The sequence below is a fragment of the Lampris incognitus genome, chromosome 2 (genome assembly GCF_029633865.1).
Source record: "Lampris incognitus isolate fLamInc1 chromosome 2, fLamInc1.hap2, whole genome shotgun sequence".
NCBI classification, from domain to species: Eukaryota; Metazoa; Chordata; class Actinopteri; order Lampriformes; family Lampridae; genus Lampris; species Lampris incognitus.
Window position 1 is genome coordinate 35954617 of NC_079212.1, and position 15741 is coordinate 35970357.

The following is a 15741-nucleotide window of genomic DNA, read 5'->3' on the forward strand; positions in this document are numbered from 1 at the left end:
CAGTGACTAGGATTACATGCAAATCAATGTTATATTATCAAATTATGACTAGCTAAAGTTATTTTTTGATCACCATAGACTGAAGATGGCCTGAATCAGAGTAAGAATATTTTATGTATGTCAACAGCATTATTTTTTTCAATTAGAGATTCTATAACACCATCCAACAATTGCTGCATTCTGACAAGTGACAACAGCTAGATGGCAGTCATCTGGCGAAGTTATCATTTAAATAGAAAGCTGAATGAAACAAAAAGAATTCACTTTTGGAGTGAGTCCAAAACCATCTTCATGCTTGATATGCTGACCAAAATTCATACCAGTCCCACATTAATCCTGACTGTGGTTTTTGAAAACAAGAGGGAAACTCACAGGTTTAATATTATCATCATAATATTATCATCATCAGACTATGATCTGAGGCATGTAAACCGAATATGAAAGTTTTTTTTTAAACACCTCTCATGTCAACAGCTTATACCAAATATTTAAAATAAGGGCCTTAAATCAATTATTGTGCAGACATAAATATAGTCAGTGAATCGACGACGACCTACCGATGACTTTTAGATACATTCCCGCACTATAATTGTTCAGAAATTCAGTTTATATAGGCAGGCCTCTGCCCTCGTACCAGTTGGTGAGTGATCGTCATACATAATGTTCCTTCACAGAACAAAGGGCTCTCAATCAACAGTGAGAATGAATCAAAGATGTATATCCCCCCCCCCTTTACTCCCCAATTTTGTATTATTTTGATATACTATAATTAATCCCCATGGGGAAATTCTGCTCTGCATTTAACCCATCCTAGCTGTGTAGCTAGGAGCAGTGGACAGCCACCGTGCAGTGCCAGAGACCAACTCCCGTTTGTCTTGCCATGCTTCGGTCAGGGGCACAGCCTATTAATCCTAACATGCATGTCTTTCAGATGGTGGGGGGAAACCGGACCACCTGGAGAAAACCCACCGCTGACACGGGCAGAACATGTAAATTCCACACAGAGGACGACCTGAGATTACACCCCCAAGGTTGGACAACCCTGGGGTTCGAATCAAGGACCTTCTTGCTGTGAGGCGACAGTGCTAACCACTGGGCCACCGTGCCGATACATGTGGAGTTGCCAGCCACTTCTATTCACCTGACAGCAAGGAGTTTCGCCAGGAGGACGTAGCACGTGGGAGGATTATGCTATTCCCCCCGGTTCCCCCTCCCCCCGAACAGGCGCCCCGACCAGCCAGAGGAGGCGCTAGTACAGCGACCAGGACATATACCCACATCTGGCTTCCCACCTGCAGACACAGCGAATTGTGTCAGTGGGGCCACCCAACCAAGCTGGACGTAACACGGGGTTTCAAACTGCCAATCTCCGTGTTTGTAGGCAACGGACTAAACCGCCATGCCACCCGGATGCCCCGAATCAAAGATATTTAACAAGATTTAAAGAGGGAAAAAATTTTCACCCACCCAATTGTCATTTTTGTTTCAAAATATTCCCTCTCAAAATATTGTCAATAAAGGAAAAAGGAACATTAATCATTATTTTACCTGAAGATGTGAAAATGTCTCTGCTGGATTAAAAATTATACACATCGGTGGGTGTCCGGGTAGCGTAGCGGTGTATTTTGTTGACTACCAACACGGGGATCCTGGTTCGAATCCCCGTGTCCCCTACAGACACAATTGGCCGTGTCTGCAGGTGGGAAGCCAGGGTATGTGTCCTGGTTGCTGTACTAGCGCCTTCTCTGGTCAATCAGGGCACCTGTTCAGAGGAGAGGGAACTGGGGGTAATGGCGTGATCCTCCCACGTGCTACGTCCCTCTGGCGAAACGCCTCACTGTCAGGTGAAAAGAAGCGGCTGGCAACGCCACATGTATCGGTGGAGGCATGTGACAGTCTGCAGCCCTCCCCTGATTGGCAGAGGGGGTGGAGCAGTGAAAGGACGGCTCGGAAAATAGGGTAATTGGCCAAGTACAATTGAGGAGAAAAGGGGGGAGGGGTCAAAAAAATGTTTTATACACATCGGTTACATTCATATTTAACGGTGCTTTTCCTACTCTGGTCAACAGAGACACATTCACACTTCCCTCACTGGAGTGACACTGCTGCTAATGAGTTACTGAGCCCAGCTACCAGATAACAGAGACGGGCCTGTATCAGATGCCAGCTAACATGCCAGCCTGCCCTTGCTCCTGGCACAGCGATATAAATACTAGACCAGCCAAACACACACACACACACACACACACACACACACACACACACACACACACACACACACACACACACACACACACACGAAAAGCAAGAGTGAAAGACAAGGATGAGAGATAAAAGGAGAAGAGGGGAGAGGAAACAGGAAGAAGGAAAAAAAAGTGATGGGGGAAGGGCTGGCCATGCTGGCTAGCACTCCCGTAAACCCGATTAGTCCACAATAGAGGAAGCTGACATCATGAGCACAGACACACAGGCAAGAATACACACAGGGACAGACAAAGACATTCACTGACATGCAAACAGAAATACACAAACACACATACACACTGAAAATCCTTAGGTCATCAAATCAATAGTTTTTACTCAATCCACGGGAAAGGCTGAAATCAAAAGGAGGATCTAGTGTTTGCTGCCACTGCCCCTAAAATATAGAAATGTCCCCCCTGTTAGACAATCTGAATCAGCAGCCATAAAAAAAAAAGAAGTCCCAAGACCAATCTGTATTCACTTGCTAAGCACAGTGCCTGGTGCCACTTTCGGGTCTGTTTAAAAAGTTTGTTTTCCTGTTTTCCCTTAATTATAAAACCATTAGTCTTTGAGATGGTTCTATATTGACTGTTCCAGGTTTTTCTATTTATAATCTCAGTATTTCCCAATGAAACACCTTGCATTAAGGTCCCATGAAATGAACCATACATTTTCAATAGTTACCTTGTTTAACTGCACCTAATTACACCCATTTAACACTACGTTCTAATATATATATATATATATATATATATATATATATATATATATATAAAATCATGGATTAATCAAGGATTAATGTTTTTTCTCTTTCTGAAAAATACAATAATTTTTTTTGTTACATCGCCCTACAGTTGGGGGTATACACACACACACACAAAACTCCAATGAATGGGGCATGGGAGATGACTAAATTAAAACTGGCCTATAGCACACTGATGTCCACATTCTTCTAAAAATCACCCATTACTGGTTGTCAAACTAAACAGCCCGCCTTCACCATAGTCCCGTTTCATTTGGATACACATCAGATTGTTGAAGTTCACAGTGCACAACATGCCATTTAACAGGACCTTTTAAAAAGGTGCTGTAAAGATAAATCATTAATACCTTACTTGCACATACATACAAAGATGAGCGCACGCACGCACACACACACACACACACACCAGGTACACCCCCCCACCCGCCAGTCATAAACACCCAAGTGTGTGCCATCAGTCCATTTACCCCTCAAGGTACTGGGGGTATCTGGGTAGTGTGGCAGTCTATTCCATTGCCTACTAACACAGGGATCATCGAATCAAATCCCCATGTTACCGCCTGCTTGGTCGGGCGTCCCTACAGACACAATTGGCTGTGTCTGCGGGTGGGAAGACGGATGTGGGTATGTGTCCTGGTCACTGCACTAATGCCTCCTCTGGTCAGTGGAGGCACCTGTTCGCGGGGGGAGGGGGAACTGGGGGGAATAGTGTGATCCCCTCACATGCTACGTCCCCCTGGGGAAACTCCTCACTGTCAGGTGAAAAGAAGCGGCTAGCAACGCCTCATGTATTGGAGGAGGCATGTGGTAGTCTGCAGTCCTCCCCAGATAGGCAGAGGGGGTGGAGCAGCAACCAGGACAGCTTGGAAGAGTAGGGTAATTGGCCAGACACAATTGGGGAGAAAGAGGGGGGGGGGTACTTCTGTGTGGACTACAGTGCCTTGCTTCAACCCCCTTGACAGTCATCATTAATTTCTAGATGATAAAGGATACTCACACATCTGTTCCTGAAAAACATTATTTTTGTGAACCCATAAGCTCTAACAACATGTTTCCAAAGCCAAAATAAGTTATGTTTCATTGACTTTTTATTAATAAATTAAAAGCTAAAATATAGTGCTTACGTAAATGTTTAACACCCAAATATCAGTACTTTGTAGAGTACCCTTTTGCTGCAATAACAGCCATGATTCTCTTGGGGTAAGTATGTACAAGCTTTGCACATTCTTCTGGAGTAATTTTTGCCCATTCTTCTTGGCAGAATTTGTACAGGTCTTGCAGGTTGGTGGGGTAGCGCCTATGGACTGAGATTTTCAGTCTGTGCCACAGATCTTCAATGAGGTTGAGGTCCAGACTTTGACTTGGCCACTTCAAAACGTTCACCTTTTGGTTGCTGAACCATGCCATTGTTGCTTTAGCCTTGTGCTTAGGATCACTGTCCTGCTGGAGGGTGAACCTTCTCCCAAGCTTCAGTTTTATGGCAGACTGCAAAAGGTTTTCTTCCAATATTTCCCTGTATTTAATTCCATCCATTCTTCCCTCAATTTGAAAAAGGTTCCCAGTGCCTGCAGATGAAAAGCAACCCCATAGCATTATGCCACTGCTGTCATGCTTCACTGTAGGGAAGGTGTTTCTTAGGGCATGAGCAGTGTTAGGTTTGCGCCACAAATAACACTGTGTTTTGGCCAAAAAGCTCGACTTTCGTCTCATCTGACCACAAAACCTTTACTCACATCCTAACTGGGTCTCTCTCATGCTTGGTAGCAAACTTCAAGCATGCTTTTATATGCATAGTTTTGAGCAATGGCTTCCTTCTTGCCACCCTCCCATACAGGCCAGATTTATGGAGAACCATATGGTTGACTCATGCACATTTACTCCAGTTTCAGCCACTGACCTCTGGAGCTCCTTCAAAGTGATTGCAGGATCATCTGTGGCTTTTCTCACCAGCCCACGTCTTGCTTGGACAGTTAGCTTTGAGGGCCGGCCTGTCCCACAAAGCGTCTGGGTGGTGTGATACAGCTTCCACTTTCTGACAATGGATCCATCAGTGTTCCGTGGGACATCCAAACATTTGGATATTATTTTGTATCTCTTTCCCGCCTTCTGCATTTTAATTACTTTGTCTCTTACATCAGTATTATGCTCCTTTGTCTTCATTTTCTGATGGAGTTCACGCCCGGCTAATGAACTTTATACAGAGTGCTTTTTATACCCATAAACGAGACCGTTACTTTAACATCTTACAGGCGCACACTAATTATGTCCAATTGTGTTTACCCGAGTTTGTTTTAGGAATAATTTGTCATCGGTGTAAACTTGGGAGCTTTCAGAGCACTAGGTATTTAATACTTACGTAAGCATGATATTTTAGTTTTTAATTTATTAATAAAAAGTCAGCGAAACATAACTTATTTTGGCTTTGGGAACATGCTGTTAGAGCTTATGGGTTTACAAAAATAATTTGTTCAGGGACAGATGTGTGAGTATCTTTTATAATCCAGAAATTAGTGATGACTGTCAAGAGGGTGGAATACTTTCGCAAGGCACTGTATCTGGTTTTCCTGGTTGGCTTTATTGCATTTAACAGTACATCGCCTGATCCTGTGGTGGCACGAGCCCATCTTTGCATCTATTACCATTGTGTCTCGCTTCAACCATTCAACTTTCTTCATCTACTTATCTTAAAAGATGTTTGTGCATGAACTGTATTGTAGACCAATAAACTGGACAATAAACTGACTCAAGAGGCATGTGTCTATGAACCTGTAACTTTCCCGTGCATTTATTCAGTCCACCCTCTCCGTGATTCTCAATTCCATATAGGATCTCAGTGATGTCCAAAATAAAAAGGATAATGCCTGAGGTTACAGTACGCCAATGTCTGAATACGCATACAAAGTTAAAAGTTCATAGCATGACTAATTCTTTCTAAAGAGTGAATTTTATGCATGATATTAAATATACATTAAAACTACGCCAAATAAAGAGCCACCTCTAAAATCTGGTGCAGCAGTATTTGTTTCTAGTAAGAGAAACAATGCCACCAAAGTTCTACCTAAAATACGTTCGCTGGGTCCTTGGCTCTTGTGTGATGCCATAGTGAATCTTGTGTAAAGTGTTACACTTAAAGGGGCTACGTCTACCATTTCACCTTTCCTGAACCTTAAAATGACTCAAATATCAGCAGAGGTTGCTGAGGGATAGTAAAATTAAAGTAAGTGTCAGCTCCAAGAACACACCAAGAGAACAAGAGCAATTTTGAGGGAGGCGAGATTGAAAATACTGGACAGACTGATGAGAACTGACTACTTGGACCAAATCAATGAAGATAAAATTAGTTTTAGGGAGAGAAAACCATCGTGGAAAAAGATGTAGTTGGTCAGAACAGATTAATACTGACAAAACTGACCAATTTATGGCTTCAAAATGCTCTCTTAACACAACTGTTTCATTATTCGGAGGATATGGAGGACTATGAAGAACCTTTGTTTACAGAGCCTCACACTGACAATATTCTACCAGCACTTGCTCCTCAAAGTTCATGCAACCTAGAAAATGGCAAAAAGGAAAATGCTGCAACATTATTTAATGGCAGGATGAGCATTTTAACTAAGTTAGCTGACCTTGCTCTTAAATTCATTTCTGGTGCCCTAATTACATTGGACAGGTTCAAGTATTGTCAAACAGGGCCAGTTTGTGTCAGCATCAACAGACAATCACAAATAAAGCTGACTCAACAAAAGAATCTACTAGACCAACTACTAGCCTGGTTATTGATAGTACATTAACCTACTCCAGCAACCTCTTTGTCAGGTAACCAGCAATCATTTGAAGGTCTTTCATTTATTAATTCTCTTTGCCTAATCAGCTTCAGGGTTGCTGGAGCCCTTCCCAGAAGGCATTGAGTGGGAGGTAGGGAGAGGCTCTGCACAGGTAGCCAGTCTATCACAGACCACACACCATCACTTAGCACAGTGGCCCAGTAGTTAGCACTGTTGCCTCACAGCAAGAAGGTCCTGGGTTCAAACCCTGAGCTGTCCCAGGTCCTCTGTGTGGAGTTTGCATGTTCTCCCCATGTCTGCATGGGTTTTCTCCAGGTGCTCCAGTTTCCTCCCACCATCAAAAGACATGTATGTTGGGTTAACACTCCTGTCTGTGCCCCTGACCAGGGCATGGCAAGAAGAATTGGGAGTTGGTCCCTGGAGGCTGCACGGCGGCTGCCCACTGCCTCCAGTGCGTGTGTTGAGATGTGTTAAATGTATTAACAAAGTACATCTTATCAAAATGCCATTCATTCTAGTGGGCAATTGAATCTCCAACTCCCCTGCCATGCATGTCTTTGAACTGTGCAAGGAACATACAAAGTTCAGTTGGCGGTCTGAATCGCTTTCTAAAATGTCTGGCGTGATGATATGCAGCACAGAGAAATAGTTTTGTTTTCAACTGAGCATGTCAGCAGAAGGGAAAGTCATACGGGAGAACCGGGTCAATAGTAACATTGATTTTCTCCAAGCCCATATAAGTCTGATATGCCTAATTGCGTCAGCACATACAGCATGCTACACCTACCAGAACAGCGAAAAATCACATGGCTATGTCATACTCTCGCGGAGTTATACCCAAAAAGCTGTTTTCAATTATGTTAAGTTAAATCACTCAAGCTGTACATTTTTGAATGACAAGTTGTGCTTATTATTTCATGTGTCATAGTCATGATCATTTGACAGATTCAGTACTTTAATATATCCTGAAGTTGTTTGCCATGCAATAGTTTTTCAGTATAGAAGCAAGTCAGGCTTAACTGTCAGGAGTCATTGTCTGGACGAACGTAACACCGAGCGTTTCTTTCGCCTCGCCACTAACACGGTCACATTGCATGTGTGTTACAGTATTTATTAAAACATGTATGTCACAACTGTGACAATGAATAATTTTTTTTTCTGTAATACAGAAAATACTGCTAACATTTTTAACGCATCATCGAGTGTTAGGCCCTATGTTCTAAAAATGAAATTGAACAATTTTTTATTAAGATAAAGGACATATGTTTGCAATGACATATTAACAAAGACATTGTCCAACATTTTAAAAGAATAATGTAAACAATTCAAGTTTATACCACTGTGTTACCTTTGACCCACCCGGGTGTTACTTTCGTCCCAACTGACAGGGTTGAAAGTAACAATGTGCAACTTCTGTTCAAATTATATTTGCCGAAGCCATTCAAACTTGTATAAAATAGCACCTGGTATTGAGAGAACACACGCGAGCTGTTGATCACAATGAAAATTCGTTTCTGTCTGTAACGTTATCTTTTAAAATGACGTTTATCTGAAAAGTGTTACTTTTGTCACAGCTCTCCCCTAATTACTTTTCATCTGCATGAGACCGGTGTATTTGCATTTTGGCTGCTCACCTTGTCGACTCCCATCTTTTTGAACGCAGCCTGCAGGAGCTTGAAGTTGTGAATGAATTCATGCTCCAGCTTGGCACCGAATTTGACTTTCTTCAGAGGCACAGAGTTTGGAAACAGCATGTCCATGAACTGGCAATAAGCAGCACCTGTATGGAAAATAAACAATGTGTGATTAAAAAAAAAGAAGAAAAAAAAGAAATATAGTTATAGGGAAAAAAATTGTTAAACTATAACAAGGGGGGGGGGGGCCTCAATCCTGTAAAAAAAGAACAGGCTGAAAAAGACGTAATGGCACCCATCTTTATATCAGTATGAACAACATGCAGATGCATTCTAACCTGCAATTTACCAGGCTCGGCTGACCAGGCACCTTGGATCTTATATAAACTTCAGTTTGCATATTTGATACAGCTACAGCCATAGTCCTCTACTGCTGGCAAGTACACAGCAGTTGGACATTGAATGCCTTGCTCAAGAGAACTTAAGAAGCATTAAAGTATTAGAGAGGGCCAGCATTGCATATATGTATTAATCAAATCCCTATTTGTCCAAATTCTTTGTGGAAAGACCTAAATACATGCGAGAATCTTTTTTTTTGTCAACAACTGAAATCCACATTCACTACTCCGTATCTTCTTGGCTCAATATCCAGGAACCTTTATCAGAACAAAACAACAACTTCTTGAATACAAATTAGGTCATTTATAAAAATGTATATTTATCCTTTTAAATATTTAATATCAAGAGGCCAAATCCTTAAAAGGATTACTTAGGATACCATAGACTTCCTCAACCTTTGGGGGAAACGAGCACAAATCTGTCCAGACCCACAGTGCACCTGTACTGCACATGTAGGTGCCACAAGGCAGTTTTTAATGAGAAAGGGGGCAACAGCAGACATCGCTCTCAGGTCATCGATGAGTGAGTGAGTGACCACAATTTGCCACACGCAGCCTACGGTGGCAGTTGCAGCTTTGCGTGCGTCGTAGCAGGTTAGTCCTTACTAAACGTCCCTCTCAGGTCATCCATGAGTGAGTGACCACAATTTGCCATGCATAGCCCACGGCAGTAGTTGTACGTGCACCGTGGAAAAAAAAAAAAGGTTTCATTCCTTGCAGTCCATCATTTTATGGAGGGTATGTCACTTTTTTCAGCTGTTGCCACGAGTCTGCGGTTGATTGATAAGTCTGTCCATGAGGGATTAAAGCAGCTGTCCACGCATCGACTGTTTGGCCTTTTGTTTGGAAACGCCAAACTTAACTATACAGACCTTGACTTAACATGCTGTGCTCTCAAACTGCTTGGTGTAAAATGAGGAGAAAATTATAAGATTTTTAAATCATGGTCACTGATTGCAATTAATCAACATACAGTGTCTCTGTGAAAATATACCTAGTAAGTAACATTTGGGTGAAGGAAATAGAGCCCCATTTCCTCTTTCACAGTATGTGTGATTTCAAAGAAACAGATTTTCTCAAGCTAAGTCCTAGATTTTATTTTTTCCACTGACACTCTCATTTAAAACTTTAATCTAGTTCTAGTCTATGGGTATCTTGAGAAGGGTATTCTACCCATACTACACTATGTACTGCTTGTACATAACTGGTGTTACAATGTTTTTGTACCGTTTTGAGTCTACTTGTTGCTGCACAGCACCAATTACCCAGGTGGGTATAAAGAAATTTTTTTCTGACCTTACCATAAAAAAAATTTTTTTTTAAAAAAGGCCTGTGAAGCCAACCTTTACAAAGTCATTCAAAAGGCTAGCCAACGCTAAGCTACCATTACATCACTTGGGCATTGAGACCTTTGAATTCTATATAGAATCAGGTGAAATGTGATCTCATTTCATTTGTTTCCAGACATAAGCCAAATATCTGGGCTGGTAGCATGGGCTAGCCTGCTGCATCATGACAATGCAATTTGCACCCCCCCCTCCCAACCCCACATGTCTGATGTAATCTCTACTGGATCTACATAGCCAAATAGGGATAAGCAAAGATCATGTTTTTTGTTTTTTTTAAAGAACCACAAAACTACATGTTTGAGAAAGTTAATAACTCAAAGAAAATCTCTGAATGTAGTCTTTTGCATCCTGATTGAATTAATGTATTGACACTGTTTGAGGTCTATTATTGTGAACATTGTGTTTTACTGTAGACACTGGACCTGGGCTTAGGACTATCCTGAACTGATAATCAAATTTTACATTTTCTCTGCCAGTGCAGTGACAAAGCACCAGAACTATTCAGTCTTAAGTAACGAGTGTTTGGAGTTATTCTTAGGAATCTTGGTTTATCTCAATTAAAGCTACTCTGTAGTGTCTCTATCTTATCCTTTCTACATAAGACTCAGTGACAGATTGGTTATACTTATGTATGTCGAATTTCACACACATTCGCACTGCTAATGTCAAATATTCCACTAGTTTACAGACTTTCCTTAGTCTTATCATAGCCCTGCCACTAACCCCAAACAAACCCTGAAGCTCCCTTACAGGAGAAAAGACAACTCCGTAGAACTACGATGGCACTTGGCCACACACCCACCCACCCATCCACCCACCCACCCACACACACACACACACACACAAGTTCCAGTAGTAGTATATTTAAGACCAAGGGATAGAGAGAAAGAAACACCTCTTACCTGAACACAAAAGTTCTATCTTTGTGAGGTTGATCTGTAGAGATTCGTTGATCCAGGCCAGCATGTCATGACGACTTAAGTTCTCACTGGTCACTGAGGTGGAGTACACGTTCACAGCCATCTTCGGTCAACTGTAAATACATGGGGGTGGAGTATTATTGGTTATCAGTCTTTTAAATTTAAAAAAAAAAAGGGGGGGGCTCCAGCTGTGTAACCCATATGCTCAGGTTACGGCAGATTTTAATCCAATACGACCTTGCTCTCCCAACTCTCCTGCAATAGTCTGCATGTTGTTTAATTGCGAATTCGCAATGGTAAATTGAAATTCTTGGCACACTAGCGACAGAAGGTGAATCGCACAAAGAATAGGATGAGGAAATTATTCACGGATGGATGGGCATTTTTCCATTTAAAATGCTTTGTGAAGGATTCCAAAACCCACTGACCACTAAAACCATTTTACCACAAACCTTTGTAATGGAGAGGAAACACAAAATGATGGATCTTTACCTTAGAGAAGACAATCTTACCAAGCACAACCAGCATAGTGGCTGGTGTTAGGTCATTATCAAACAAAGTACCCTTTTAAAAGCTACCCAATATTACTGAGTCCATCTTTCAACATACAACTGCCACATATACAACAGGCAGGTGGTGGAGCTGCAGTTTTTAAGGTGCAAATGATGTTCTTTATGAAGCAAAACTCTTCCAAGACCTCAGTATTTTAAAATATGGGGTGTAAAATAAATGCATTGTTACTAATTTCCTTTGAATTATTGTAGTTTCCACATCTTTCAGTAGAGAAGAGGGTACGGAGCCTTAAAAAAAACTCATGTCGAATCTTAAGGGTATTAATATTGAGAAGTTAAAAAAAAATAAATCACACCATATATTGAAATCAGCTCTAAAATGTCATAATATTGGCTGGGAAAGTACCAGCCCATTCCCATCAGCGTAGACTTTGAAAAGTGATCTGGTCTATCTTTTTGACGAGAAAAATCTTCGCGCTCCTTCAATATGCAACTATACATCAGACAGTCGATTGTAGACACCCAAATATGATGGCCTGACAATATTTCATGAGTGAAGAACTTACCAATCATCTTACTTGACTATGATGGTCATCTAACGATCTCAAACCAGCATCTAGCTGTTCAAGTAACTAAGTTTGAATATTATATATCCTGCAAAAACCGTAGATTCTATACAGTGACTAAGGCTTTAGACACTTACATGGATGTCATAACTACATGTAATGAATGTAATGATAGACTCCCTATGATACGCTAGGTGAAGTCTACAGTTACAGGGGGATATGTTTTACCCATGCAGAGCCGGTGCTTTTGCTCATCTCAACCTCCTAACCTAGCCTGACTAGGCCGGCTATTTCCTCAACAGCTGTAAATCACAGCTTGAGACTTCATAGGAATAAGAGTTATTTCTGTCATGTCGAGACTCATTTATTGGATTTCATAAAACTCCTCTCGAGTTTGCTGCCAAATCGCTCTCTGGGTGACAAAGAAACAAAAGAAATGTGGGATAATGAAACGCTCGGAAATGTTACAACAGCTCGAGTCGCATGTGCCGGTTATGATGCGAATGCGTATGTGGATGTTTTAATGGCGGCTCGTGGTTTGGCGTTTATTTTAAACAAACTTTTCCCCGACTGTCGGGTTTTCATCTGTATCGCGAATCTTGTGTCCACGCCTGCTTCACGGTTTGGCCTCCGCCGGCTGTGCCCAATATGTTAGATGGGATTCAAATCAGCTCATAAATGTCAATTATGTCGTGGAGAAAGAATGGGAGTGACCAACTTTGCTGCTAGCACACTTGACAGGCAGCAAATGCCACAGGCCTCCTCCTGTGAACTTGCGAACTAGCGTTAAGATTATTCTCTACACGGGAGACACTCAACTATCTCATTAGCTGGGTTAACTACTCCTATAGTCCCGTTTAACGGCTTTTTTCACTAGCCCGTTCACTGTCTGACATTTGCTTGGCTTAACAGTTAATAGACTCGTTTCGGCTACCGAGACACTTAACAATGAGCGCATCGTTGTCACCGGTTGAATATCATTAAATGGCTACTGTTAGCTAGCGTATCCAGGCAAGTCTTTTTCCCCGCCCTAACATATCGAGCTCTCAGCTAACGAGGAGCAAGAACGTTCACTCGCTTGTCGGGAGAAAAAACAAGACCGTTCGGGTGAGGGCGCACTTGATTTCGTCCACTTCCACACTGAATAACCCAAGCACTTAAAAAAACAACCGTGAACCCCACCCAAATACTCACTCGGACATTATAAACCTAGGCATCCTTTCTACGTCCTGCGCCCTTTCGCTAGCTACAATCTAATCTGAGCTAGTAAAGCACTAGCCGACGAGCTACCGAAGCTACCTGGGTTAGCCGCAGTTTCCCATGCCGGCAAATAAATGTTACAGGGTGAGCTGCTAAACGTACCTGGAGTCAACTGGTTTTCACAGCTCTTGGAATCAATAATTTATTATCTCGTCTGTAACTCTATTTCATTAACAGACCAAGTCTCAAACGACAGATTATTGCGAACACAGCCTTTCTTTCTTTCCTCGGCAGCTACTCAATTCGCTCTGCCGGCAACGCAAGGAACGGTTCCTTGTCATAGAGGATGGCGTCATACGTAAACCGATCGGTCACGCCTAAACGCGAGAACGGAGGATGATAGGGCACCTTCTTCTTCTTCTTCTTATCCCTCTTCTTGGTTTTTATTGGCGGTTGGCATGGGTGATAGATCTTCTTCTCTTGGTTTTTATTGGCGGTTGAATCAGAAATGTCGCATTACCGCCACCTATTGAAATGTAAAAACGTCACAGTACTACGCTGGACAACGCTTGCTTCCTTAACACTTTTTTGGGTGGATTTTGGGCTGCTGATCACGAAAACCACCTTAAACATTTCCTATCACATACCGTTTTGTAGATATAACCCATTTTATGATTTACCGTCATATTTTAACTCTACTAGTATATTGCCCACAAAACAAGCTGTTTTGGTCAGTCCAAGCATGCCTGGGCGTGCACTCAGTGTAGGTGCTATGCAAATGTTGTCTTAGCCGTGCCTGGGCATGCTTAGTCAGGTTAGTTGCTTGCAGACAGGCTATAAAAGCTGCTCACATTTATGCTATTTGGATGTAGTATGTTGATGCACATGTTCTTCATGAAATAGCATAATGAGTATACTTAACAACAGGATTTATTGTCTTCCGGAAGATTTAATACAGCAGAAATATCTCGTCAATGATGCAACAGCTGCCATACATTCTGTTACATCTGTGGCGAGTACACGCTTAAGGCTCAAAGACGCACCATGACTGCATTTATTAAGAAAGCCTATGAGCTCTACTTCGGATGTAAAGTTGGTGGCCAAGAGAAACGGGCTCCTCACTTTTGTTGTGCAACATGTGCAGTCAACTTGAGAGCTTGGCTCAGACTCGGAAGTCAATGCCATTTGCAGTCCCAATGATATGGCGAGAACAGAATGATCACGTGATGGACTTTGACTTCTGTCTGTCCAATGTATCTGGCTTCTCCACTAAAAATAATAAATCTGTTGAATTCTCCAATCTGCCTTCAGCCATGAGACCAGTGCCACATGATAACAGTTTGCAAGTACCAAAGCCACCAGAGACATGGAGCTTAGATGAGGCAGATGAAGATGCCACAACGCATGAACCAGATGTGGAAAATGACACTGATCCAGGTGCTGAATCCTTTATGCCTGGTGATCCTCATCTGATAACAGCCAGATGTAAATGACCTGGTAAAGGACTTAGATGTGTCAAAAGCTAAAGCAGAACTACTTGGTTCAAGACTGCAAGGATGGGGTTTGCCGTCACCACATACAAAAATGTCTACCTTTCAGAACCGTCAAGAACATTTGACAAACTTCTTTATGCAGATTGACAACCTCTGTTTCTGCACTGACATTGATGGTTTGTTCATGGCTTTGGGTTGTGTGCATGACCCACAACAATGGCGTATTTTTAGAGATTCGTCAAGATTAAGCCCGAAAGCTGTCCTGTTACACAATGGCAATGTCCACCCTTCAGTACCCACTGGCTATGTAGTACACATAAAAGAAACCTTCAATAACATGTCTTTATGCATGTTCAAAAATCCAGGTAAGAAAATCAAAGGTTGAACCAGTTCATCTGGATACAACATTTATTGACATACGTTTTATCACTCATCTAATCAAAGAAGGTTGAATCAGTTCATCTGGATACAATGTTTATTGACAGATATGTTTCGTCACTCATCTAAGTGACCTCTTCACTCTAAACTGACTGCAGTTTAGACTGCAGAATGCTGATTTAAATGGGGAGTCAAAGAGGCCATCTATGTTAAGAGGGAACAACCATCCCTGAACCAGGGGGAGGGGGGGGTAAGAATACATCTGTCGCCATCTTTCATCATTGCTGCGATTGCAAACGTTCCCAAATCCTCTGTGAATAGTACACATGGCCATTGTAACTCCAGTTAATGGTCACACCCATATTTGCATATAAAACTGGTCATTGGTTTCAGTCGTTATAACTCAGCCACTTAGGATGCACAAGCCAGTGCATTCTTAGTGCCGGTCCCAAGCCCAGATAAATGGGGAGGGTTGCACCAGGAAGGGTATCCATTGTAA

General features: G+C 42.0%; 1 protein-coding gene across 1 annotated transcript in view; it reads right to left on the minus strand.

The window, feature by feature from the left end:
* Positions 1 to 13678, minus strand: part of mapre1b (microtubule-associated protein, RP/EB family, member 1b) — a 32057-nt gene extending 18379 nt beyond the window's left edge. The window contains exons 1-3 of the mRNA XM_056272872.1: positions 13534 to 13678; positions 11076 to 11206; positions 8427 to 8572 (exon numbers count right to left, since the gene is read on the minus strand). Coding sequence (XP_056128847.1) covers positions 8427 to 8572; positions 11076 to 11196 — 267 coding nt within the window. The 5' untranslated portion in view covers positions 11197 to 11206; positions 13534 to 13678. The remainder of the gene's footprint in view (positions 1 to 8426; positions 8573 to 11075; positions 11207 to 13533) is intronic.
* Positions 13679 to 15741: the final 2063 nt, after the last annotated feature.